Source organism: Lipophrys pholis, assembly GCF_963383615.2.
Source record: "Lipophrys pholis genome assembly, chromosome: 21".
Taxonomy (NCBI): Eukaryota; Metazoa; Chordata; class Actinopteri; order Blenniiformes; family Blenniidae; genus Lipophrys; species Lipophrys pholis.
Window position 1 is genome coordinate 21030702 of NC_137649.1, and position 27552 is coordinate 21058253.

Below are 27552 nucleotides of genomic sequence, written 5' to 3' on the forward strand. Positions count from 1 at the left end.
TCCCCACGGGGCTCACAGGTAAGGGTCTGATAACGGGGAAGAGGGCCTGGCTCCTGACGCGGGCGCCATTTTGGATCACGCCACGAGGAACTGAAAGAGAGAGCAGCAGACGCAGGACTTTACACAAGATGTACACAAATCTGATGTGTATCGTAACGCTGAGAAAAAAAAACAACTTTCCCAAACCCAACATGGACCTGGGTAAAGCCTCGGCAGCGGCGGCGGCTCGATGAGCATCCACTGACCGTCTGAAGAGGCCAAACGGGCAATATTGATGAGCAAGGCGAGGTTAAATTGAGCGGGAAAGCGTCATAAATGAGTTAAGGCCGCTGCGAATCATTCAATTACAAACGACCGCTGGGCTCGGGCTAAATCCAGCCCGTCTGACGCCGCGCGGCAGCCGCTGGAAGCCGGAGCAGACTCGAAGCGTTTCTTCAGTTCGGATAAATTGCAAATTCGTTTCCACGGCCGACGGTACAAATGTTTTTTTACGTCCGCGAGGAGTCTCACATAGTTCCTGAAAGTTTTCGCCTCTGTGAGGAAGCGATTTTACCACCAGTGAACTGAATGTCTGTTTAGTCAGAGAGGAGAAGAGAAAGTCGACCACAGAAAGCAACAGTTACGGGAAATTGTTTTTAAATAAAACTTAAGTTTTGTAGTTTAATGGTGAGTCACGGCATTCCTGACATGCGGCCCCCCCCCCCCCCCGATTCCTTCACGAAAACATCACTTCATTTAGAAATGACTGGGCAGCAATACAGTGGAAAAAAAAAACCCAAAACAAAATCATGACAGACTCTAAAAATGAAAAAAAATAAAGCACTATGTGAAAGAGGGGAGTCAAACCGGCAACAGGCTCCAACCCGACCAAACCAACGAGCAAATTGGAAAATTTTCCAAGAAGACATTGAAAAAAGGTGCGATAATAACCTTCAAATTGAAATGTTAAAGTTTTTCTTTGTCGTGGTGCAGAATATACATATTTTTGTGGATTCAACATCCACTTTAATGATGCAGTGGACCGGTTGTGGCCCTCGGGCCTTATGTTTGACACTCCCGCTTTAGAGATTCCCTACATGAGAGCTTTTCTTTCATTTCCATGTTTTCCAGGTCCTCTCGTTTCACCCCACAGTCAAATAGCATGTGAGTTGGATTTCCCTCCACGTGAACAGGACCGTTCCTGGTTTCACGGTTTCTCCACGGTCAGAATCGAACCAGGGACGGAGTTATCCGCTACACCACCATGAAAAGCATGTCCCTCTGTGTTCGGACGCGTCATTTCTCTTTCCGCATTCACGTCACATATTCAGCAGTTCAAAGGAACCCTCCCAAGATCTCCTCAAATCTGAGAAAACGTTGGTTTAAAAGTTGCTGGAGGGAGTGGGCAGGGTTGTAAAGTGGGAGAGGTTTCGAAGCAGAGATATGAGGACTCATCCAACAGTCCATCTGGTGCGAGTGAGTGACTGGGCAAGAGGAGCCTTGGTCAGGCAGGAGGAAGAAACCAAAGAACCGGACAGAAGGACGACTCTCCAGCGCGACGTGGACATTTTTTGCCCCCCCCCCCCCCCCCCCCCCCCCCCTGAAGAACAGGCATATGGTGGGCCCCACCTGGAGTTCACCAAATATTACGTCCTATCATCTAATGAGACAAAGATGGAATCCTCTGGCTTCAGAGCCAGGCATGTCTACCGGCAAAAAACAAACAGGTGCGGCTTATCTTATCACCTCCACACTGAAGCGTGATATGAAACACAAAAGGGTCAGTGAGGAAAGACAAAAACAAAACCCTAAACCCTCACACAACAGAGCCCAGATACACCTTCCAGCCACACAACAGTCCACAAGCACACAGCCGGGATAATGGACTGGCTTTGGAACAAATCCCTGAATATCCTCGAGTGGCGCGCTGGAGGCCCGGAACCTGAAGCCCTCCGAGGATCCGCAGGGACAGCGGGAGATCAGGGTTTTACGCTCCTGAACCAATCTGCCAGCCGGGAGCATCAAGACGCAGCAACCCCCCCCCCCCCAGCGTCAGTTTGACGCGTCTTCGCTCAAAAATCCGCTGGTCCTTCGTCGCACCGCGAGACCGGTTGAAGGACGGCAGTTGTCATGGTCATGTGACCAAAGACAACCTGTTATAAAATCCTGACAGTGACTCCTGTTGCGGCCTACGGCAACCAACCAATAGAAATGTAGTAAAAAGTGGCAAAACGTGTCCAAAAACATTCATGTAGGATGTAAACAAAAGGTCTTCGGGGGGAAAACAACATGAATACAAGGGCGTCGGCTCCGTTCATGTTTCACCGGGCTATTCTTGCGCAATCACGTCGACTCACCTACTTCGTGGGCTGCGATTGGCGCTTGGGATGCCGTCATGCAATCCGCATACATTCAATATCACGCTGTTCAATCAAAAATAAATGACGGCAGGACAAAGCATCACCCCGACCCCCCCCCCCCTGGACTGTGCAGAAACGCAGAGGAACCATCCACTCCAGTTTGCACTAGAGCCGCGGCGGTGAGTCACTCGATTAGCTTCACTTTACCGGACCGATCAGTAACTGGAAGCCGCAGTGACTCAACGCGCCATCATGTGGTCTGACATCATGCGGTGGTCGGTTTGGTGAATTTTGCAGGACGACTGGTTTCCCCTCATAATCTGTAGGATTATTTCAGATAATTGCGCAACGACACGACACAGTGTCTGTTGAAAGGGCTTGTTGACGTGACCTACTTTGACAAAAAGAAAAAAAAATGTTCATTGCGTCACTTTTGGGGGAAAAACAACTTCCAAATAAAAATGTTTCTTTCTTTTTTAAGCCGTTTCAGATTTTCCAATAAGGTCAGAGTCTGTTTTGGGAAGAGGAGAGGAGAGGAGAGGAGAGGAGAGGAAAGAGAAGAGAAGAGAAGAGAAGAGAAGAGGAGAGGAGAGGAGAGGAGAGGAGAGGAGAGGAGAGGAGAGGAGAGGAGAGGAGAGGAGAGGAGAGGAGAGGAGAGGAGAGGAGAGGAGAGGAGAGGAGAGGAGAGGAGAGAAGAGAAGAGAAGAGAAGAGAAGAGAAGAGAAGAGAAGAGAAGAGAGGAGAGGAGAGGAGAGGAGAGGAGAGGAGAGGAGAGGAAAGAGAAGAGAAGAGAAGAGAAGAGAAGAGGAGAGGAGAGGAGAGGAGAGGAGAGGAGAGGAGAGGAGAGGAGAGGAGAGGAGAGGAGAGAAGAGAAGAGAAGAGAAGAGAAAGCCTTCATTATTCAAGGCCGGCTGCTCACCACAGCCATCCCGCTTCTCTCAAACAGCTGTCATTTCCACCTCTGGGGTCAGCTTTGGGGTTTTCTTTCTTTTTTTTTTGCAGATGCTGACCTGCCGTTTGCGTTTGTCAGCGCCGCGGACGCCGCCGTTAATTCTCGCACCATATTGACCGCGGCGTCAATGTATCGTAGCTCGGTGCAGCTTTTTGAAACCCCAGTCCGTCACAGGAAGTTTGATGATGGATGTTAAGAGGCAGAAATTTAATTTGCCCCCGGGAACCACGAGCTCATTAAAACATACAAGACTTTGTATCGTTGGATCATGTTGTACTGCGCACACACACACACACACACACACACACACACACACACACACACACACACACACACACACACACACACACACACACACACACACACACACACACACACACACACACACACACACACACACACACACACACACACACACACACACACACACACACGAGATATGAATTATGATGGATTTGTTTGTGGGGTTGATGTTGGTTTCTTTTTTTTTTTACTTCACCCGTCTTCCTAAGTGTGTTTTGCAGCCCTTCCCCTCCGGCCGGCTGTGTCCATAGTAATCTTATTGACTCCAGTTAGTGTGGCTCTGCCCCTGATATCTCCAGCTCTGCTCTCCATAACCTTATAAGTAAGTCCCTGCACACAGTCTCTTTTGTAATCTTGATCACTCGTTGCGTGTGTGCGTGTGTGTGGGCAGTGCATTAGGTCTCCCCGGGTTGATGTACGCCGCCCCCCCCACACACACACACACACTCCCCTTGCCCCTCCCTCTCCCACCCTCTCGCTCGAGTCGGGCTTTGGGTTGCCATCGCAACAGTTTCCCCGTCCGCATGCCACAGAGCGGTACATCATGAATCAGAGGAGAGAGAGTGATAGAGCGTAGGGGGAGGCAGCGGGGAAGGAAATACCGGGCTCTGTTTGACGAGGCCTCTCGGAGCTCAGCGACACACTCCTGACCGCCGCTGTTTACCCTGGAAACACACACACACACACACATACACACTCCTCTCACGTGCCTGTCCTGCATCCTCACCTCCTCCTCCTCCTCCTCCCTCGCTCTGCAGTTTAAATATCTCCGCCAGCCCTTCTTTTTGTCCTTGTAACTCCATCCTCCCTCCGCCCCCACCGTATCGATCCCACCGTCACTCTATGTATAGTGGTGACTCATATTTCCAACTGTGCGCGAATGCTGTCTCCGCAGGTAAAAAAGTCTGGGACATATGCTGCCGAGACGAGGCGAAGGACTGAGAGAGAGAGAGAGAGAGAGAGAGAGAGAGAGAGAGAGAGAGAGAGCTCACGTCTTGTTCTAGCGAGAATACTTCCTCTGCTCTGTCTTTTTTTTTTTCCGAGGTCTGGTCAGCTGCTCTGCCTCTTTATTTGCGTTTTTCTTTTTTCCTCCCTCCCGTCTGCTTCCTTATTCTTCACCCCGCTGCCTGTTTTCCAGGATGGAGTCAATCCCCTCGGCCTCCCCTCCCTCCCCCTCCTCCGCGAGTCGTTCACGCACCGGGCCTCCTCCGCTCTCCCGCTAAACGAGCTCCACATGGCCACGGGCGCAAGGAGCACGACGGCGGCGTACCGGCATCACACGCCAACACACACACACACACATTGACTCCACAGTCAAAGGTCACTCCCGACAGACCTTGAGAACGCAACTGTTTGAAAGTGGCCTCTCGCTGAGGCTACAACACCCCTCCCCTCGCCGTCTCCGTCTTCGATTTTGGCTGCCGCGTGTTAAACTGCGTACAGAGTCTGAGGGCAGGATGCATACTAATGCCGTCCGACTGACTGGATGACTGACGGACTGGATTGCTGGTGGGCTGAAGTTGCTGGCAGTTTAACTGGACGGCTAACCGGCTTGTCTATCTGACACTCCAGCTGAGTGTTTAAGTGGCTCCCTGACTGACATGTGCTATAACTTGAAGCAGGCGGACGTGACAAAGGAGGGGGGGGGACCAAATAAAAAGGAACACTTGGTCATTGTGACTTAATAAGCCCTTTAAAAACAGAAAATAAAGAGAAAGCACCCAGCTATCAGAGAGAGGCTAAACCACCTATGTCCCGACTTTAACCTTCATTTCTTGGCCTCAGTTGAATGACTGGATCAAATCAATGGCGGACGCAGTGACGTATGAGGTCACGCTCAACAAGTTGAAACTGGACAGAGACACCGATTGGGATGGGGGGTTCTTTTTGGGGACTCTATTAGAGCTTAAAACACCAAACCCAAACCTTCATTTCTTTGAGTTGTCACAACTTTTTCCGTCTTGTTTTCTGCGGCCCCGTGGGAATGCTTGCACTGATAATAAACGAGGCCACACTGCCCTCTGCTTCCAGTGCATCCTGGCTCGAACGCACGTGATCGTAATGAAGGCGTCATCATCAAGCTCTGCAAAACCTCTGATAATGAGATGCGTTGACGCTCGGACATAAACAGTGCAGGACTGTGACCCTCCAGAATTAGGCTTAAAGAAACATCAAGGCAATTTTTCAGTCAATTTGCATCCTCAAGGGCTTAATTTAATAAGCTGATCTCCAAGGCAAGATAACTTTCTCACACACACACACACGCACACACACACGCGCACGCGCGCACACACACACACGCACGCGCGCGCACACACACACACACACACACGCACAAATAGATTGTGCATTTGGGTTCCGTGCATTTCATGGGTGATCAACCAAGCAACATCTCGCACAAATGAGAGTATTCAAATGAGAGGCTTTGGGTGCGTTTGGGCTGGTTTTACATGAGAACAATCAGCTGTGAATAAATATGTATTTGGCGGGGAAATAAAAGCGCAGTGTGCGAGGTGATCCGTCAAAACGTTTTAAGAGTTTCACAAAAGATTACGAGACTATGTTTTCAGACGTAACGTAAACCCCATTAGTATGACCTCTTCCTGGAAACTCTGTGTGTTTCCTGTAAAGCACTTTGCGCAACAACTGTTCTTAAAAGTGCAATATAAATAAAGTTATTATTAAATACAGTTAACGTTACTTGTGTTCCGTTGGTCGATCGGCTTCTACATGTTTGCTTGTGTGCAATATCAGCATTTTTATACAACAGATCCCGTCCTGAGAAAATACTAAAAGCCTTTTGTTTGGAAAATCATGCAAACTTCCGACAGCTGACCCGGGATACAACCCAGGGTTATTATCCGGTGAGCTTCAACCCATCATCTGCTTCAAATATGCATTTATTTCAGTACAGATACTTTAGATGTGGGATATTTGAGTCAATCAAACCTTCACATTATCATTTTTCTTTCTTGCGCAGATATTCACATCAACAAAACCTGGATTTCTCCTTGAAGCATTCCTGTCCTTGGCTGGTGAAAAGTCCACAAGCAGCTTTAAAAGGGGTTTTAAATGAACGGCGACATGTTAAATAAAGTACTCGCGTCAACATATTAGACGGCGTTGAACAGCACTTGAATGAACGTACTCAGTTTCAGCGGGCCTCTCTGTAAGGAAGCCTTTTCTATAACGACTCGTAATGTTCTTTTTCATCAAATGTGCCACTACTGTGGGAGGCAGCGATAAAGAAACTTAAAGAATAAGGAAACAAAGCAAAGCCATCTGACAGCATTTACTATACAGCTACTCAATAGATATATAGATAGCCACGGACGGGCAGGATCCAACTGCCCTCCGATGCACATTTCTACTGAACAAACCCGTGATTAAAGCTACTTTAACAGCAGACTGGTGACGCATGCCTGACAAAGCAGCGCTGCCAACTGTCACATAGCAAGTGCGGGTTAGTATTTACTCTCAAATTCATGTTAAGCAAGTACAGTCTCAGATTAAGTTACAAACTTTTGATTTTTCCACGAATTTCACAAAACAAAGTTATGGTTTTGTGATCATACAGACATTTTAATCACATACACTGCGCCACAACAACAACAAACATTTAAAGTTTACATTTAAAGTTTATTATGGCACTATATTACCCGTCCGGCACACTCAAGATGTGGCCCCTGACCTAATATATATATATATATATATATATATATATATGTATATGTACAATAGTCAAGACATGGCTGTTCACCAAAAATATTTGTTTATATTACATGTGAGTTAGAATCACATTGAAATAAATAACAAAGTTCATTATTTTACTGGTTTGGATCTACTTTTCTCAGCACCTGACACACAATCAAATGCTTGAATTGCCCCCCTCCCCTTATTTTAATGCGGGAAGGTCAAGAAGGACCTCTCAGACCTTTTTAATCAAGAGCTGCTGTGTGATGAACTTTGTGGCTTCTGGCGAGGGAAGAAGAGGAAGAGGAGGAGGGGGAGGAGGAGAAGGAGGAGGAGGGGAAGGATAAGTCGGGTAAGCTCCCGGCCATCGTCCTCATCCCCCCCCCCCCCCCCCAGTCCCGGGCTGGGTCACAGGGAGAGGCAGATTTCATCCAGCCTCGGCTCAGAGTGGAGCAGCCCTGAAAGCTCTGGGAATGGGAAATGGAGGTAATAACCAAGGAGGGCACTCACAGCCCCAAACTCTTCTACCCCCCCCCCCCCCCCCCCCCCCCCTCTCTCTCTCTCTCAGAAACCCTTTTCTTGTCTTTGCCTCTGGCTGCCTGTCACAACTTTTTCTTTCTCCCCGCTGCCTGTGAATGTCACACCTGACCATTCTTGTACTTTGGGAAACACATAAAAAAAATAAAAAAATAAATGAAAATAAATATATATATATATATATACATATATATAAATAAAAGTTTAGCTTTTCACCTGTCTGTTCGTGTCACACGTGCACATTCCCAGTCAGCCTTCCTGACTAGACTGTTTCTACCACTCTCTCTCTCTCTCTCTCTCTCTCTCTCTCTCTTTTTATCTGTCTGCCCGTCTGTCTGTCCAGCTGCTCAGACGCATCACTCAGACTGTGTGTGTGTGTGTGTGTGTGTGTGTGTGTGTGTGTGTGTGTGTGTGTGTCTACAGGGAGTCCAGGTTTTCAGACACTCTCCAGCCTCGGCTCCTTGACCATTACTACTCCATTATCAGCGGCGATGGAGGGCGCGCCGCAGACGCCTAATGTATCCATTTCCCCCTCCATTTAGGACTCGGCAGCCCGGCGAGCTCCCGGAGTGCTCCCTGATTGGGATTGAATGTCCATTTAAACTGCCGCCCAGCAACCCGGGGGGGTAGGAGGAGGTCGGGAAGGAAGGAAGGAAGGAGCAGGAGCAGGAGGAGGAATAATGGGAAAAATACGGGAGAAAAGGAAGCTCGGAAGAAGTGAAACACCGGCGGTGTGTTGCATGTCGTCCTGTTTATGAGGTATCGTTCTCAACTCGTGGCCCAACATGCCAACCACGTCATTTTCAGCAACTCCGTGTGAACGGACACTGCGTTTGGAATGTTGCTGTGAAAAAACGGGACATTTTTGTGGAACAAAAACCGTAAATCCGAAGCGTTTTCTTTTCTTCAGGTTAATAAATTCTTCCTGCATGTTTGAGGGGTTCTTTATCTGGAAAGTTTAGAGGCCGACGGGTCAGCACTTGACCTTTGACCCCAGACCCCAACAGGTAAAGTTAAGGATAGTTATGAACAAGACGGACTGGACGCAGAGAAACAGTTTGCTGAATGACGTATACTTTCTTTCAAATTCGCAGGTTTGAATCCCACTACTCTTTAGTGAGGGCACGACGTCTCCTCAAGCTGCCGAAGGAAGAACATCTGGAGTGAAAAAGTTGTTCTCTCTCTCTCTCTCTCTATTGGTCTGTAACCTTCAACTTCAACTCAACTCCACCCCATCTCGTGAGCCCGGGCTGGAAAAAGCGGCGCCAGGAGGTGGACGGATGGATTGTATTTGTCTTCCCAGCTCCATATTTCTAATTTCTTTTTAATATGTTTTCTTTTTTTTATTATTTCAACTATGTATTTGTTGATTAAAAAAAAAGAAGAAACAAAGAAGAAGAAGCATCGATTCTTCGGCATCAAGCCAAGTGTCAGAACTCTGCACTCTGTATTCGCAAGGTGCGCTTCTAAAAAGAGGGATTTGGAATTGAGATGATTGGAGCTGGCACATCCGGAGAGAGAGAGAGAAAGAGAGAGAGAGAGAGAGAAAGAGAGCGAGGGAGGAAGAGGGGGAGATAGAAGAGAGAGAGAGAGAGAGAAAGAAAGAGGCAGGAGATCACACACGCATAAGACGTGTGGAGGTGAAACGGTACCTTGTAGGAGGACTCCTCCGTTCTTTCTGAAGAGGGGACTCCCCGACCACAATGGAGGACTAGAAAAAAAAAAAAAAGGGGGGGGCGAGAGAAAAACAACTGGTCAATCATTTGATCATGTCCCAGCCAGAAGCGCGAGCGGGCCTCGGGTCGGCCGGCTTTCGTCACCAGGCGGATAGCGAGGCAGGAATTTGAGCCCATAAGCCGGCGCTTCTGATTATAGTGATTAGATTCCCGGGTGTCCCACTGTTGCCATTATTCCCTGTGATTACCTCAGAGAATTACAGCCTCCACGCTGTAGTCCATGGGGGTAATTTCTCATGACAACCCCCCACCGCCCACCGCCGGTCCATTCACACACGTTTAAAAAAGGAAGAAAGAAGAAGAAGAGGAAAAATCAACGCACACACATTAAACACTCACACACACACGCGTGTGAGCACAGCGTGGTGACACATTAACTCACTCACTCACTCACACACACACACACACACACACACACACACACACACACACACACACACACACACACACACACACACACACACACACACACACACACACACACACACACACACACACACACACACACACACACACACACACACACACACACACACACACACACACACACACACACACACACACACACACACACACACACACACACACACACACACACACACACACACACACACACAAGCCGGGGATTCGGTTTAGGTGATCATTGCACCACTAATGAGGGAGGTAATGACGGCATTCCTCACATAGATGGAGATATCTCCACTGGCACGGGGAGAGGACAATAAATACAGTTCTGCTGGTGAATCCATAATTTTTTTTTTAGACGGGGGGGGGGACGAGGCTGTGAGAGCTTTTCCAGGTTGAGTGGTCTTTAGCTTCCCATTAGAGAGCACGTCTGACTGCTCCCTCTCTCTCTCTCTTTTCCCCCCTTTTCTTCCCCTCTTCCCCTCCGCAGCCAGACAGGCTGTTCTCAAAAACTGGCTGTGTCTGACAACATGGATCTCACGCACAAACACACACCTGGGGGACGCTGTGAACTCTGGGAACGCGGCGCACTTGTTTGCCACTCGCGGGGAGAATTTCCTTTGTGATGCGAGTTGTGTTTTATGTCCTGCTAAGCTGCTGAATGAGAGGATCTGGACGGCTGCACTCGTGATGGAGCGCTCACCTCAACAGATGTAGGGTGGGTGGGTGGGGGGGGGGTGGACACACACACACACACACACACACACACACACACACACACACACACACACACACACACACACACACACACACACACACACACACTGTACAAGCACACGCACCGGAATGCACGTGCAAGCACACACGCGAGGCAAAAGCAGCGAACGCAAATTTCAGCCCTGAGCCACCTGCTGTTGCCATGGAGAGTTGCCACATTGCGTTGCCACGGCGATAACATATTTTTCCTCCGCTAACAGCCTGTCTGTTTTCCCTACTACCCCACCCCCCCGTCTCACCCCCCCTCCTCTCTCACGCTCTCCTTTTTTTCCCTCCACTATTTCTCTCCTCTCCTCCCTCCCTCCCTCCCTCATTTTCACTCTCTCCCTCCCAACAAATGGCTTCACAGCGCGACAGCACCTGACTTATGCTACATGTGTTGCCATGGCGGCGTTCCCGTTGCCATGGCGACCCTGTGCATTTAATGTAGTGGGCGAGGGGGATAAACTCGCAGCAGACGCTCGTCTTGCAGCCGCCCCATCCCCTCGGCATCCTCCGTCGCCCTCTCTCTCTCTCTCTCTCTCTTTCCGAGGGAGAAGTGAAGGCATGAGCAGGAGGGGAGAGAAGAAAAAAAAAGAAAGAGAAATGAAGAAATGAAAGGAGCGAGCCCCTCCTCTACCCCCTCGAGATCCCCTCCTTTCCATCCATTCTTTCCCTCTCATCCAGATGCTGATGGGGTGTGAAGGAATGCACCACCAAGCTGACCTCCTACCCAGCGCGCTCCGTCTTACCTTCTCCCACTTCACACACACACACACACACACACACACACACACACACACACACACACACACACACACACACACACACACACACACACACACACACACACACACACACACACACACACACACACACACACACACACACACACACACACACACACACACACACACACACACACACACACACACACACACACACACACACGTTTGGAAACGGACGCATAGGATCAACACACACGGGAGGAAACTGCATGTGGGGGTCGACTGACGCGGTGTGAGTTATTATAGCACGTGGAAGAAAGAAAAAAAAAAGGTGTGTGAGCGACAAACAGCAGAGGACAAAGAAGCGTCGGCGCCCCCCCCCCCCCCCCCTTTTCTTTGCTCCTCGCGCTGACACTTCCTTCTATCTATCCATCTCCATCACTCCGCGAGAGCTCAGCTTCCACTTCTGCGTTTGTATGGAACTGCTTGAGACAGTCCTTGACCTTACCATAATAGACATGCTGTGCCGCCATTCACGGTCATTACACTTCATAACACAATATTCTTGAGAGTTGAGGGCTCTTGAGAGAGATATCGTGTTATATTGATTGGACTTGACTCCCAAGATGAAGGAAGCCGCAAATATCGTATTCTTGACGCAGACGTTTGTACATTTGTCTGACTGCAAAATTCTTTTTTTTTTTTTTATCTCAGGTAAAGTTTTTAATGCTCATTTTCTCCAAATGATTATCTTCTTCACACTTCCACTTCCGTCTGACACAAGCGCTTCTGGCTCCAGTCTCGTTAAGGTGACGCTCAACTGCTTGTAATTTGAAGCCAGCCTCATCATCTTTCCAACTATCGACTCTGTGGGGTTTTCTTCTCGATGATGTGAATTTTTCTATGATCTAAACACAGACTTAGGAGCTCCACCTCAGGATCTACTCACTCAACTAAAAGGAAACTTCAAGTACTTTTATAACTGTAATCACTGACCAATTTTACTTCTGGTATTTCTGTTTGTATTTCTTACCTTTTCTCTGTGCCTCATGAAATTAATATAATTTTGTTTTAATGTATTTTATATGTCTATCCTATAGACAATAAAAAAATTAAAGTGGGGAAAAAAAAAAAAGAAGAGCAATCAGAATCAAAGAAAACACGAGCGTTTAAAAGGTTAAAACAAAACAAAATAAATACTGAAAGTTCTTCCAAAACTCACAGGAAGCCAGTGAAAAGCTGTGGTATTCATAGTATGTGTACAGAGCCAAAGACAAAGCAGTAATCAAATCTGGAAAAATATCAAACACGTGAATGGCCTTGTTCAGCAGAGCAAATTATATTATACGATTTGTCATAAAAAAAAATCCCAGTTGTGCAAAACAGCTCAGCTGCGTCTTTCTTGAAAAATGTTTAGTTTCGAGTACTTTCCCTCTATAAAAGTGTCTTTAAAACCACTTGACATGATTCAAGATTCTACAAGCCACAAAACACCAAACTCTTGTAATTTGACACCTGCCTCGTGGGTTATTTAACCTATTTTTTTCTTGTCTGAGAAGTGATGGAAGTGCTACAGGTTGTCATTGATGAAACAAAAAACACAAAAAAAACCCCACAAACAAACACAAAAGTCTTCCTCCTTCCAGGAGCTACTTGACCACATATTTAAGATCTGTGGTCACGTTTGATTTTCACTTCATATGTGAAGCATTTTCTGAGCACAATTCTGGCATTCAACAGCGAACGTCTAGCTGACCCACTCCAAATCAAAATGTTCCCGTGTGAGAAGAAAACATCTGGATACAACTGTGAGATAAAGAGTATAAAAAAAAAAAAAAAAAAAAAAAAAAGCAAACAGACCTTAAATGTTTTTTTTTTTTTTTTTTTTTTTAAAATCTTTATCAAATTAACATTCAAGGTTAATGAAATGGCTTTCGTGCTCCCAGCCATGTGTTTTTCTGAAGAAGCTCCCTGGAATCCACAATTTGCTTATCGTCTTTTATCATAAAAAAAAAAAAATAAATAAAAAAAAAACCTCAACAAGAAATAAAAAAAAAAAAAAAACAGTCTGCAGCTGTGAATTCTGACCTTCTTCCCACTGCGGCCTCCCATCCCCAGTTATTACACAACAGTTGTGAAAGGGTTATATTAAAGACGCTTTATCTTCTGTACCCGTCGATGAATTCTCCTTGAATTAAACGCCCGAGAGGCTTCAAGCGTGGAAGACAAACACCTTCCACGGCGTGCAAATCGAGTGAATATTTGCCAAGAACTAACCTACGGTGGCTCTTGAACAGGAAGTGGACACGACAGATGTTGTGTGCACATTCCCACGTCTCCGCTGACTTGATTAAGTCGGCAGGAGACGGCGACAGTCTTTGAAAAAGCCGGCGCGTGAAGCGAGCCGCGGCGGGTTTCTAAAGCGGTTAAAGCTACATTAGCATCATTAGCTGCACGTACGGCGATCCGTTCACGCTGCTTGCTGCCGCTGGGTACTTTCTAAACTATATCGCATAAAATCCTAGAATGACTTAAGCAACTGCTTTAAATTAATCTAAGCAAATATAAACAAACAGCATGTTGTTCAAGTGTACGGATAAAACTTCCCGTTGAAAATGATGTTGTTAACATGTTGGGCCACTAGTGGGTGCTGTTTGTATGTCTTAGTAATGAAACCACACACATTCGAGCAGAGAACAAAACGCGACAAATAATACCGATGGTGAGAACGGACGACGAAGTTGGGTTGGTGTCTCGACACTCTGGCGCCGTTGTTGTTATTGTCCATCTACTGAGCATGTGCAGAAGGACAGTTCCCTTTGGTGAACGAGCGTAGCAGCAGCGTTTCAAAAAGTTGTGCTTTAATCCGTCGATACAGAGGAAGTTGGGAGCGTTTTCAGTCAAAGTGCGTTTTCTCCCGTTTCCACGGAGACAGTTTGCCTTGTCGGTGGCTCCGGGCACGGTTCGCCGTGCAAACAAGACGCCCGAAACGCAACGGATGTTTTGCTTCAGGGGTTCGGTAAAAGACGGAGGCTCCTGTAATGAAAAAGCGGCGCTCATGAAAAAGGTTTGGGTGAAAAAGTTTGATGCTCGGCCTTCAAGTGCTTGAAGTCAACGGATCCATGCTCACGGCTGATTGACGGTTCCACTCCTTCGAATGTAAAGAAATGAATGGGCGCTACACCTTTAAATAATCAATGAACCAACCGAGTCAGATCGACAAACAAGTCATCAGCGACTATTGTGATAATTGACTCTTTGATTTGTTTTGACGCAATTATCTCTCGGCGGCTTAATGTCTTTCAGCTTCAGACTCGGGGAAAACTGATTCATCAAAAAGGTACAGACACACGGCAGGTGCTGCATCGCGAGGACCGAGGGAACGGGATCTCGCTGCAACGCGGCTCCGTCGCAATGCAAATGAATAACCCCCCCCCACACACACACACACACACACACTCTCACACACTCTCTTACTCCCCCTGTTCCAAATCCAGCCTCCAATTTGTTCCACTTCCCCATACCTCATTGTTCAAAATGACACTTTTACATTTTATGGTGAACCAATTATTCTGTCTTACACAGTCCGCTGGTTCTGCGAGCCAACCTGCCCAGATCAACTGGGGAGGGACGAGGGAAAAAGGCTGGTGCTGGTGGAGAGAGAGAGAGAGAGTGAAAGAGAGAGAAAGAGAGAGAGAGCGAGAGAGTGCAAGGAAAAGGAAAGAGGGGAAAAAACGCCTAATAGTAGCTCTCTGACATATCCACAGGGATGAGCAGAGGAGGTGGGAAACGAGATGTTAGCAGAGAAGAGGTCATGAGAGGAGAAGGAGGAAACACAGGTGGAGGAGTGTGAGTGTGTGTGTGTGTGTGTGTGTGTGTGTGTGTGTGTGTGTGTGTGTGTGTGTGTGTGTGTGTGTGTGTGTGTGTGTGTGTGTGTGTGTAAGACCACGAGAGGCTGTAGAATAAAGTGAATGTAGACAAAGGAGGATTTAATTGAATGATAAAGTGATGGAGAGAGGGAGTGAAAAGAGTGGAGAGAGAGAGAGAGAGAGAGAGAGAGAGAGAGAATGTGAGTGAGGGGGGAATAAATCACAGCAGGGATAAATAAAGAAGATGGAGTAGTGGGTGCCCCACTAGTTGTAATGTATGCCTGAGGACGAGCAGGAGGGAGCACGGGGATATTAAAAGAGGATAGAGAGAGAGAGAGAGAGAGAGAGAGAGAGAGAGAGAGAGAGAGAGAGAGAAATGGTTTTGGAGCCGGAGGAAAATAAAAAATGGGGGTGGGGGGGGGACTGGAAAAGGGTGAGTGGATGGGTGTGAATGTGGAGAGAGAAAAAAAGGGCAACCAGCGCTTTTTTTACCTGCGAAGAGCCCGGGGGGGGGGGGGGGGGGGAGGGGGGGGATCGGAGTGTTGTTGCATGAAAACAGCGGGCAAAAAGATTTGCGTAGCGGACGGGGGCAGGTCAACTTTATAGTGCCTGGAGCGAGTGGGAGGAGAAAGTGACAGATGGAGAACGAGGATAGAGAGGAGCGAGAGTGTTGTATATATGTATATATTTATTTATTTTTTTTTCTGTTGGGCGAGGATATCGGCTTTATTTGATTTATCTCACATCAGATAGAGCGAGTGAGAGAGAGAGAGAGAGAGAGAGAAATAAAACTTAACTCCTGACAGTTTAACCTTAGAAATGTATTTCCCTTCCACTCTCTGATCTCGCGGCGCTGGCGACTGTACAAGCGAAGCGATCTGGTTTCTAACAAGCAACATCCTACACATCACACCTCATATGCAAACGCACATGTTCACTGAATTGTTGTTTGTATCGTTCGACTGGAAAACCCACCTGGAGCCGTTTTCTTCTCAATAAGAATCCCAGTCGCAATAAAACGAGGGAAAAGCAAATTGGTTTGATCGAGTCGAGGTCCTCGGCAAAGTTGGAGGACGTGAAGTGAAGAAAAGCAGCAAGCGGGGTCGCTTACACCGACTGAACGTGCAACTTTTTGAAAATGCGCCGACTCATGTCTCCGCTGGAAATGAGGAGGAAAGGCTGATAACTGTGCACCACAGACTTGGCATATTAATGTCCGTATACTCGCCATATACTTGTTAACAGGGCTGGGCAATTTGGCCTAAAAATTAAGACTTTCGATTCGATTTATTTTCTTTTCTCTCTCTCAGTGCACTTAAAATTGATTGCAGACATCAGATATATTGTCAAAGGGGCCACTTTGTTGCTGTGATTGTCCTCAAGAGTTAAAACGCATATAAACAATCCCAAGATAAAAAGTAAATGAGGCTCAGTCATTCAACAAATTAAAGCTTTAACCCAGGTTTAAGCAAAAGTGCAAAAGCGAGTACGGACACCCACAAGGAATGGTGGAACGCAACGTGAACAACTGAGGTGGGAGAAAAAAAACTTGAATTTCTCTTTTTTAGCTACAAATTCGATCAATAAAAAAAAAAAAAAAAAAGGAAATCAAACTTATATAGTGCTTTTTTATGCACTCAAAGACGCTTCACATAGCAAAAAACTACAAAAAAAAAAAAACCAAACAACCGAAAGACAAATTTACAAAATTTTAAAAAACAACACCTTTTTAATAAAAACCACCCGACCACACCGCCATATCGTGGCATTGTCGGCAGGATCACATTTTTAAAGGGCTGAGGCGTGCGTCCCTCCTTCGTGTAATTTTAGTGATTTTAACTATTTGCGGTTTGTGTGATTTTTAGAGGCAAAAAAAATAACTGCAGTTCTGTTAGAAAAAAAACCCAAATTCTGACCTCAACCGTCAGAACCAGCAGCGCCAACTCCTGGCCTCTTCATGCCATAGACATAATTTTCAAAACGTTGCAGCGTGAACGTGGAACGACGCGTTTTCATTTGAAAACGTGTAAATGAAGCCTGAGAAGATGGATCTAATTCAATTAGTTCCTCTCTAGTAAAAACTCATTATTTACATATATGGCATACGTTCGCCAATTTTGCGAATCACATCACTGACAGTGAAAGCAAATGAGTTAAATTATCTTTTTTTTTTTTTTAATCTGTGATCATCTTACAGAGGAAGTCCAGCTGATGAAATACTGAAGTGCCTTTTTATTTAAAACACATTAGTCACCTCAAGAGGGTCGGATAAGGGTCAGACTGACGGATGGACTTGTGGCCTGAAACTAGAAGACAAAGAGTCAGATTGAACAAAAACCTACAGTGAAATAAACTGACAAACAGGAAAACTGCTGTTTCGCCTGTATTCAGCTTTGTGAAAGCGACAGGGAGCGAAGACCTCTGAATTACAGCAACAAAAGGCTGTAAAATAAAACAGATGAAAGATTAAGTTTCGCTAAAGAGGATCTGCCTCCTCAGTAGCAATTAGAGCCCGGCTTTAGTGTTTTTTTTTTTTTTTTTAACTTGCTCCGGTCATGCAGCTGTTCTCTGGATCTTTTTACTGCAACGCTGCTGTGAGATTAAAGAAATCTTTTCTTCTAACTGCAGCTCCGTACAACAGATTTTTTTTTTTTTTTTTTTTTTAACGCTTGTATGGTTAAATCTTGCAATAATTAGCTTGCCGGTCAAATTATGGCCGCAACTAACTAACGTAATATGTGATTGTTCATCTAATATTATTCGGTTGAGACAACTTCAACCAGCGGAGCCGGGTGAGGGTTGTCGGACACCTGACTGGGACGCCAAATGGACGCCCCCAGAGCGCAGGAGACGCCGTGAAGTCACACCCATTGGAACGCCGGTCAGCACCAGGGTTGCCAGATGGGACTCGCAGCTTTCAGCCCAAACAATGTAAAACCCACACACCTCAATAGAAAACCAGCCCAAATCTCAGCCTGTGTAAGAATCACGCTAAAACCGTAAAACTATCAAATGTGTAGAAATGAACACGCCATAAACACACAAGTGCACAAAATAAACAATGTGAAAGGGGAAGACAGTTTGGCTCCCCAATTGGGGGGGGGGGGGATACCCTCCATACCTGGCAACGCTGGCCAGCCAGTGGAGATTCATTTTCAAGTGGTTGTTAAATATGAGCCCGACAAAATCTGGACAATATGGCGAATGACAGAAGAAGGTGAATGAGGTAACAAGGGAGCACAGCTTTTAAACATTTTGGCGGAGCCGCTTCCTCCGTCAGTCACACGTCGATGACGAATCAGTCGCACGCAGAGGAATATTCAAATTGTTCCCACATATGATGGAGGCATGAGAGTGAAGAACCAAAAAAAAAAAATGGACTTGGCAATTTCACACGTTTAATATAAGTCACTTGTGAGGAAAAAACAAAAAAAATCTGAATTGGGTCGCATTTCCCCTGCAGTGTGACCGAGGCCTTGGAGAGGGCGTCTTACCTGTGGTGAAATGCCTGCGGTAGGGTGGGTGGGGAGGTGGAAGGCGTGGCCAGACCCGGCGAGTATGGATGATACGGCGTCTTCTTTAGCGCCTGGATCAGGTTGTGTCTGTACTCCGGGTCTATGGACCACAGCGAGCCTTTGCCTATGCTCTGAGAGGAGGAAGGGGGGGGGGGAGGGGGGGGGGGGGGGGGGAGGTAGGGGTGAAGCAGGGGACAGAAAGACAGATAACAGAGTTGTTATTGGAAGCGCTATCGGGGGCCCTCGAAGCGCACTGCAAACAGCAAACCAAGCCCGGAGCCCAAACATCGGCTCAAGGTCCGGACTTTGCGCCGGTTTCCTATTTGCTAAGCCACCTTGCACATATCCAAAAAAACAAAACAAAACAACAACAGAAACCGGGTTCATCTACTGGTTCAAACAGGCTCCGGACGTGCTGCTTGCCACCTCGTCATGCTGATAAAACAGACGTACAAACATTCCTACAGAAGGATGAAGCTGGGAGGAACGGGGGCTCAACACATCCTCAACGCCACATCCTCCCATCCCCCCTCCCCCCCAAAAAATGGTGGAGTTAGTTCTGATTAAGACACAGGGAAACTCAAACTTTTTTCACTCCAGAGGCGATGCTGATGTGTATTTTTAGATCAAAGCAGCCCGTCCCCCCCACCCCCCACCCCCACCCACCCTCACCTAATGAAGCTGTCGGCTCCCAATCTGAGTGAAACCAGCCTATAGATTACAGCGAGAGGCCGCCATGAAAATACTCCCTCACTCTCTCTATCTCTCGCAGCCTTCTGCTTTCATCTGCCTTGTCATCTGAATGTGGCAAAAATCAGAACGGGGTGTGTGTGTGTGTGTGTGTGTGTGTGTGGGGGGGGGGGGGGGGGGGGGGGGAGCACAAGGTAAATATAAAATTTAAGTCGTCTTTGGTGGCGTTGAGCTCACTTTGTAGCGCTGTGTGATATGATACAGGTACAGGCTACAGGGAGGGGACGTGTCACCACCGTGGACTTCTGAGCTCCGCAGAGGGAATCTGGAAGAAAAAAGGCAAATGTGCCAGAGCTGTGCATGAGGGGGGCAGGGGGGGGCAACTAATATGTTGTTAGGTTATATTACAATGTCATGCGATGATCTCATGTTAATGTTATTATGTTACAATATTCTCTTAAGACGTTAACTGACGACACATCATGTTATATGATCACGTTACGATGTTATTTCATCATATTATGCTGTTATGATATGATGTTATGCTATATGTGGCTACAGACCAAAGTTATGATTATATTATTACGATGTGTTATCTGATGTTTTTATAATGACTTTATGTTAAGATATGACGCGATACGATTATGCGACACGTCACATTGTTACGTTGCAATATCATGTTGAAATTAATCGCTATGTTATGATGTTATATATATAGCATTAACTCATGATGTCACATGATCACATCACGTTATGATATTACGTTGTGTTATGCTATTTATTTTATAATATGCTGTTATGTTACAGAATTATGTTAAAATGCTATGGTGTGTTATGTTGTGACACCGAGTTACAATATTATGTAACCCCCCCCCCCCCCGCCGCCCGCGCTTCATACCACCGGTATGAGGAAGTGCCGTCGGCGTGAGAGTTTGGAGAAGTGGCAACCGGCTGGACAAAAAGCTAAAAGCGGCTCCTCGCAGACCGCCGGTGTCGTCCATCATGCTGGCAGATGCAGGTTCGCTCAACACCAAAGTGGATTATTTGGGACAATGGAGGGCCGCTTGCCATTTCGCCAGGGATCGTCGTGTTTGCGGTTTCCAGCTTTTCCCTCCCAACTATCAGCACAGTGAGCTCTCCCAGGATCCTGCCCGCTCACCACAGGGCGAAGAAGACTAATCACTTCCACCGGGACTGTTTTTTTCCCCCTCAAATTATTATTCTAACGTAACCTTTTAGCACGGAACTACGGAACAGACAAAACCTCTGACGAACCAAATATGCTTATTAACTGATTTGAAAGTTAAACTCATCAAGTGAGCCAATGGCGTTATTGGGCCAATTTGCTTTGCGGTTTGACCAGACTGGAGCCTTTTGAGGACCAGCTTTGGCCCGTAGACCTTATGTTTGACCACCCAGAACTACAGCAGCTCTGTGCATCCATACCTCAACTCTGGACGGGTTTTCAGTTTCTCACAGTGTTCTGCCCGTGAATGTCTTTCCTGATGTTCTTCTGCTCACCCAACACTTTAGTAAGATACAGATACTCGTTGGCAGTTCAAGCGTTCCGTTAAAGAACATACAAAGGAAGAAGTTCTTTTAGGTTCCACAAGTATTCGTCAGCGAAAATGGAGCAGAGGCTTTGAGGAACAACAGATTTTAAACTGCAGAGTCATAAAAAGCTGCTGTGAAGAGAGTCAACGTGCAACTTCGGAGTGTGAAAATTGGCAACTGTTAACATGTTTGCGGTTCTTCGGGTGTCCATCCACAGAGGACTTCTGCCCGTCTTTCACCACAATGATGAAGAAATGCTACCAATTGGGGGGGGGGGGGGGGGGCTTGTTTCTCAATCCGGGTAGTTTTTCCAAATGTATTCCTATCCTAAACAGTTTTAACAAGCCTGAAAGCTTCTGACGTTTGGGTACAGGGTATTTAAATCCAATAAACCGAGTCCTCTCATACCAGGACAACGTATCCTCAATAAATAAAGAAAAACAATAATAATCAAATCATCTTTTCACTAAGTGCTTGTGTGCTTTTTGTGTGAGTTTTATTGTCCTTTAAACAGGTTTCCATGTGATGTCCGGCAGTCCGCGCTGGAGCCAAATATGAGCGTACGGGAGAGTTGAGTGCAAATAAAGAGACTTGAAACAATTAAAACAGAAGAAACCAATAGTATTGAGTCTGCGGTGCAACATCCTCATCTCACAAGATTCCTTCCCATTTGTGTGACAGTGCAAAGTGTGTCATCTCTAATGAGTGACGGCCGTCCGTGGATCCCTCGTGCCTCTCGATCCCAGAATATCCAAAACGCCTCGCCGATCCACGGCGGCTCCTGACCTTGTTTGATTGCGAGGAGCTAATACGCTCCATGTGTGAGTGTGTGTGTGTTTGTGTGTGTCCCACTGTGTCTGGATCGTTGCATTAATATGTCAGTCGTATTGAGCGCGGGCCATGTATGTGCTGCGTTTTGCTCCAGTACATATGTGTGTGTGTGTGTGTGTGTGTGTGTGTGTGTGTGTGTGTGTGTGTGTGTGTGTGTGTGTGGCGAGTTCCCTAGGGAGTGTGATATTACCCAGCGTGGTCTGCTCCTGGGAGTGCTTCTATTACTGCCAGCAACGCCTCTCCTGGAGAGCATGATATTACACACACACTCGCTCCCACAGAGGTGACCCCCACTGGGCCAAATTTCCCCCATGCACCTCAAGCCCGCCAGTGTGTATACGTGTGTGTGTGTGTGTGTGTGTGTGTGTGGATATATATATTTGTGTGTGTGTATTTCCACTGTCTGCCCGCTTGCCAGCCGATTAAATCAATGCTCTCCTCCACAATCTCGGTCTGCTCTGGGCTCCTGCCTCTGCTGACCAGACAGCCAATCACGGCGCTCCGACGCCCCCCCCCCCCCCCCCCCACCTCCCTCGCTCGGTCGATAGGCCAATCACGGGGCGCATCTCACAGGAAGGGTCTGTCACCTGGGTTATAGCGGTCGCCTTGGCAACAGGCATCATCCAAGCTCGGGAGGCGAGGGAAGGTGAAACGGACTTTTCATTTTCAGACAAAGTTCAGGGAGGAGCGTCTCAAAGTCCACGATCACTTTAAAGCAGCGACGCCGATTTTCTTTTCTTTCTTTTTTCTACCAAGTGTCGGAGCTATCATTCCCTCTTCTCTTTCCTTCTGGAGTCGCTCCGGCGAGCGAAGTGTTGAAAACGGTCCCGTGACTGCAGCTAGAAAAGCAGGATTACACAACAAAATAATCCACAACTCGAAAAGGTTAACGACCCCTCCCACCCGAGACTTTGAGAAGCACCGCGCGCGGTATAAAACCGACGAGGCGCTGCGTTGGACTTTAAATTGCAAGTTTAAGCAACATTACCCTTAAAAAAGGAAGCGGATTAGGAATTGATGAAGAAAGCAGCAATGCTTTTCCGCCTCAGTGGAGCCCAGAGAGATGAACCTCTATGGCGATAAAAACACGCCAACTCAACCCTGGGACACGGCATGGTGTGAGAAGACGACAAGAAAGGGGGAAGAAAGAGCAGATAAAGAGAGAGAAAGAGAGAGAGGGAGAGTGCAGGAGGGATGATTGTGTGTTGCAAACATCTGTTTCCTGTGTTATATAAGCTGTGGGGGCTGGTCTCCGCTGGAAATGAGAGATATTTAAAAAAAAAAAGAAGAAAAAAGTCCTGCTGCCACTGACCCCGCGAGTCGCGCCTGCCTGCTACTGCATTCCTGCCATCATCCCATCGCGTTTACCTGTCAGACAAATCGCCGCCTGTACTGTACGCCGTGACTGAGCGTGCGCCAAAAATAGCGCGACTCATCCCTGACTAAGTTCATGAAAAATGCACTGGAGGAAATAGCAGCAGCGCCACGCTGCACACAGCAACTTCTGGCTTTCTGCGCTGCATATGGAACACGGGGCGAAGAAAATAGTTTCTTTGGGGTTATTATTTTTCTAGTACAGGATTTCTTTTTTTTTTTATATATATATATATATATATATATATATATATATATATATATATATATATATATATATATATATATATATATATTTATGCTACAGAACAACATGTCCACCCAATAAGATCCAAAACATTTTATGCCTTCGAGCACCTGGAAAACTTATTATGATCCATTTCTAATAGTTTCCATTGATGCTGTCGACAATTTAACTGTGATATGAGACATACAAGAAAAAAAAAAGATTATACATTATCAAAAAATCTAACCAGATGATGTACATCGCAAGAGTTCACAGCCCTGTTGGTGTTGTGGCGGTACCCAGATATTAATCTTTAGATCCGAATAATACCAGTGAAATTTAACAGTGAAATGGACCTGCTGCTACATTAAACTAGCATTAGCAGCCAAATGCTGTCTGCGTTCGGACACTTCAGCCGAGGAGAAACTACCATGATCAAAAAAATCACCTTAAACCAAAAAAATCCAAACCTGATAACCTCATTTCAACAAAAGAAACTAGTTGTCTCCCTCCTTTCAGCCACTAGGTGGCAATATTATTGTCTATATTCAGCCATTTTTTCCAAAGAAGAAGTCAGTGTTACAGGAAGTAAAGGCAGACACTGTATTGGCGCTTTTAATTACCACACATGTACACATCGTTTGTAGGAAATAATATTAAAGGAGACATATCATGCTTTTAAATCCTTCCTTTTTACATATAAATCATACAGTTGTGGTCTATATAAAGCGGAACTGCAATGCTTGGGTCTGAATTCCTCATTATTAGAGCTCCACAGGCCCCTTTTCAACCCCTTTTCTGATGTGCTTCTGAGAGCAACTCGTTTTGGGGCAGTCTCTTCATACCCCGCCTCCTCTCCAGGTTGCAGAGGTGACACTCGGTTCAACTCCACCCTGTTCGGCCATCTTTGTAGTTTGATAGAACAGATACAATTATCTAGCGGCGCAGAAACTTTATAGTCACACATTATTTACAAAATGTCAACAACGGAAGATTTGTCCATCCAGCCATACATGTTGGAGCCAGAGTCGGACCCGGCGGAGCGAGATGAAAATGACGATGATGCACCTACAGAACAACGTCTTCATATGGATGTAACGCAATGGTGTGTTACTATATTTACACTAACTTCTCCATCCATGCCCACTACTACAATACTGCCTGTATTACAACGACTATTTAACACAGAAGTTACATTATAATCTAAAACGAGCACACAGCGCTAACATATGAAGACGGTGCAACTGCTAATGCTAACAAAACAATGACAGGGACGTCTTATCATCACACTTTTTAGCGTTTTATACAGCTTACCGAAGTGCTCTGTTCGTCGTCTCCATAGATAGAAGGAACTGACCGCTCAATCAGACCAAGTCTTTCGGCAAATCCTTCTTTATACTGGCGGAGGTTGCTGAAGCAGTCGTCCTTGAAGTGATTCGCGCACACAAAAATGACCTTACCCACAGATGTGGGTACATTTCTGTGAAAAATAAAACTCAACCAGGCACTTCGAAAAGGTTCTGATGCTGGGAGACGGTGTAACGAAGCTTGTGGGTTACTACATCCAACAACCGAACATTTCGAATTATCCTCTCGTAACTTCGGCATCGTTGAGGTTGGACTACAAAAATGTGAGAAACAAAAATGGCGGATTGCTCGAAGTGTCGATGTCCTAATTTGGCAGTTCCGCTGCGAATACTGTGACGTCATTGTTCAAAAAACGTAATAGAGAATAGAAAAATCGAAACCGATTGCAAAATATGACCAAAACAGAATATAAAGATATCAACGGAGCACCTGAAGAGACTACTTTGAACTTTTCTGTACTTCTAAACACTCTAAATATACAACAAAATGCATTTGAGGGCTAAAAAAGTGGATTTAGCATGATATGTCCCCTTTAAGCAAAAAGCTGTATTGTTGTATTTAGGTTTCTTAATACACATTTTAAAAAAAGGAAGCACGGCGGTTCAGTGGTCGTCGCTCTCGCCTCGTATCGATAAAGCCGCGGGTTTAAATTCAGGCCAGGCCTTTCTGTAATGAGTTAATGTTCTCCTCTTGTGTGCGTGGGTTTTCTCAGGGTACTCCAGTTTAATACTACCACATAGAAACATAACCGTACTTGATCACTCTCTTGCTGCCGCGGCATGAAAACAACAGTAGTACGCTTACAAACCTGACAGTTTGTCTTACATACCTATACCCAAGATCCTTCAGTGTTGGCACAGGAAGTAAAAGCAATTGATTTCCAGAATTTAAACAGAGTGAGACGTCCTGTTGGATCTGTCATTTTATGCTTTTTCTGTCCAGCCCTTGTCAGAAACTCCTTTGATTTATACACGTTCACTGTGTATGTTCTACTGGTTTTCCAACAGTACTAATCATCCCCATACCTGGAACCACGCCCCAGAAGTGAAGACAGTCTGTCCTCGCTCTCTCTCTCTCTCTGGCTTCTTTCAGTTTTTAAAAAGTGTGTTGCTCCAACCAGCCAATCAGGAATCAAACCCTATATAGTGTCATCGGGGGTATTTCCTCCTCTTCCCAAGATGGGCATGTGTGGGCGGAGCCAGTCCAGCTCACACAGACACAGCAGATTCTGAATGCAGCTCCTACGATCCAATATTCAAATGGAGGAAAATCAAGGAGAAGCTGGATTTTGGGGCAATAAACCTTGAATATAGCAATTTTGGACCAACGAGATCCAGGTGAAATTGTTAAAAAGCTGCATAATATGAACCCTTTAAGTAAGTTGATCTTTTCAGCTTGACATGTTTCTTTATTCACCAACTTTATTATGAACCTCAACACATACGCATACAAGACAATACAAAGACTTCAAACAGGCGTAGTTCTTAGTTAAAACTTTCCCATTTCTATACTCATCCTACTTTTTAAATTTGTCCTCTCCAAAGATAAGTTATCGGGTTCAGTCTCGACTCAGTCCATATGTCCACAAAACAGACAAGATCTTTTCCTTTCTCTTTCACTTGCTACGGAAGAAAATAATCACAATCCCCGCAAAAAAATAAAAAATAAAAATGGGAATTGTTCCTTTGATGCAGGCAACATATATATTTTCCTTTGCTGTCAAGAAAGCCGGAGAAAGCAACAAATTCATCCTGCTAATAATTAATGTGCGACGACGTCCGAAGCGGTGTATTTCATCCCTCTGCGCCGCGGAGCTCCACTGTTGTCCCGGTAAAAAACTATTAAAAACACATCAGTGAGTGATAACGCTGCACCGGGCGGCTACTTTTCTTGACGATAACAAACACTGTAGTTTATTTTTCAGTCACTCCCAATACAAACCAGCCTGTTGCTCGGTCACGGGGGGGCAAAATGTGCGTACTGACGCACGGCTGAAAAGAGTCCCCGGTGAGAAAGCGCCATTTCCTTCGGTTCGAGTCGCGTTGGGTGAGAAATCACCGTGAATGGAAGCTTTCAAGGACGATTGAGCCAATTTGGGAGATGAGGCTTGAGCGGCGCCATCATATTCGAAAGGTTGGGAAGATTTGTTGATGATGTGTAATCTGGATCATTAAACGACTGAAGAGTATCGGGCTTTAACCGCTCGCGCTCGTCTAATTAAATTGCAACTTTAAATGAAATTCGAACACAGATGCCTGCGCTTTATTCTCCTCGCGTTCTCAGACACGTTCTTATCAAGAGTTTTTTTTTATTCTTTTATCTTCATTGCGCTTTTTTGATTAAATGGACTCAAGTGGATTTTAGGTAAACGTGATAAATATTGTGATAATATGATATGTGATAGAGATGCACAAGTATATGATGTTTATATCCTTGAGCTTTGGTGCTCTTTCTCTTGATCGCACGAGCGCCTCACGTTCCCACCAGCGGGGCGGTTTGTTGACTTTATTGCTTGTGGTCATCTTTACTTCTGAATTAGTCACAATCAATGTTTAAAAATTCTCAGCATTAATTAGACCAGATGGGTCAAAAAACTACAACCGTCCCGCAGGAGGTTCAAATCTGAAAATATACATTTAAAAAAAAAAAATAATAAAAAATTTCTTAAGAGTTGCG

The 27552-nt window shown here is 45.9% G+C and overlaps 1 protein-coding gene across 1 annotated transcript in view; it reads right to left on the reverse strand.

The window, feature by feature from the left end:
• LOC308126093 (forkhead box protein N3-like) overlaps positions 1–27552 on the reverse strand; it is a 73625-nt gene that overhangs the window by 2381 nt on the left and 43692 nt on the right. The window contains 3 exon segments of the mRNA XM_080490215.1: positions 1–90; positions 9477–9535; positions 18813–18964. The exon segment at positions 1–90 is cut by the window's left edge and continues 19 nt beyond it. Of these exon segments, the coding sequence (XP_080346341.1) occupies positions 1–90; positions 9477–9535; positions 18813–18964 (301 nt within the window).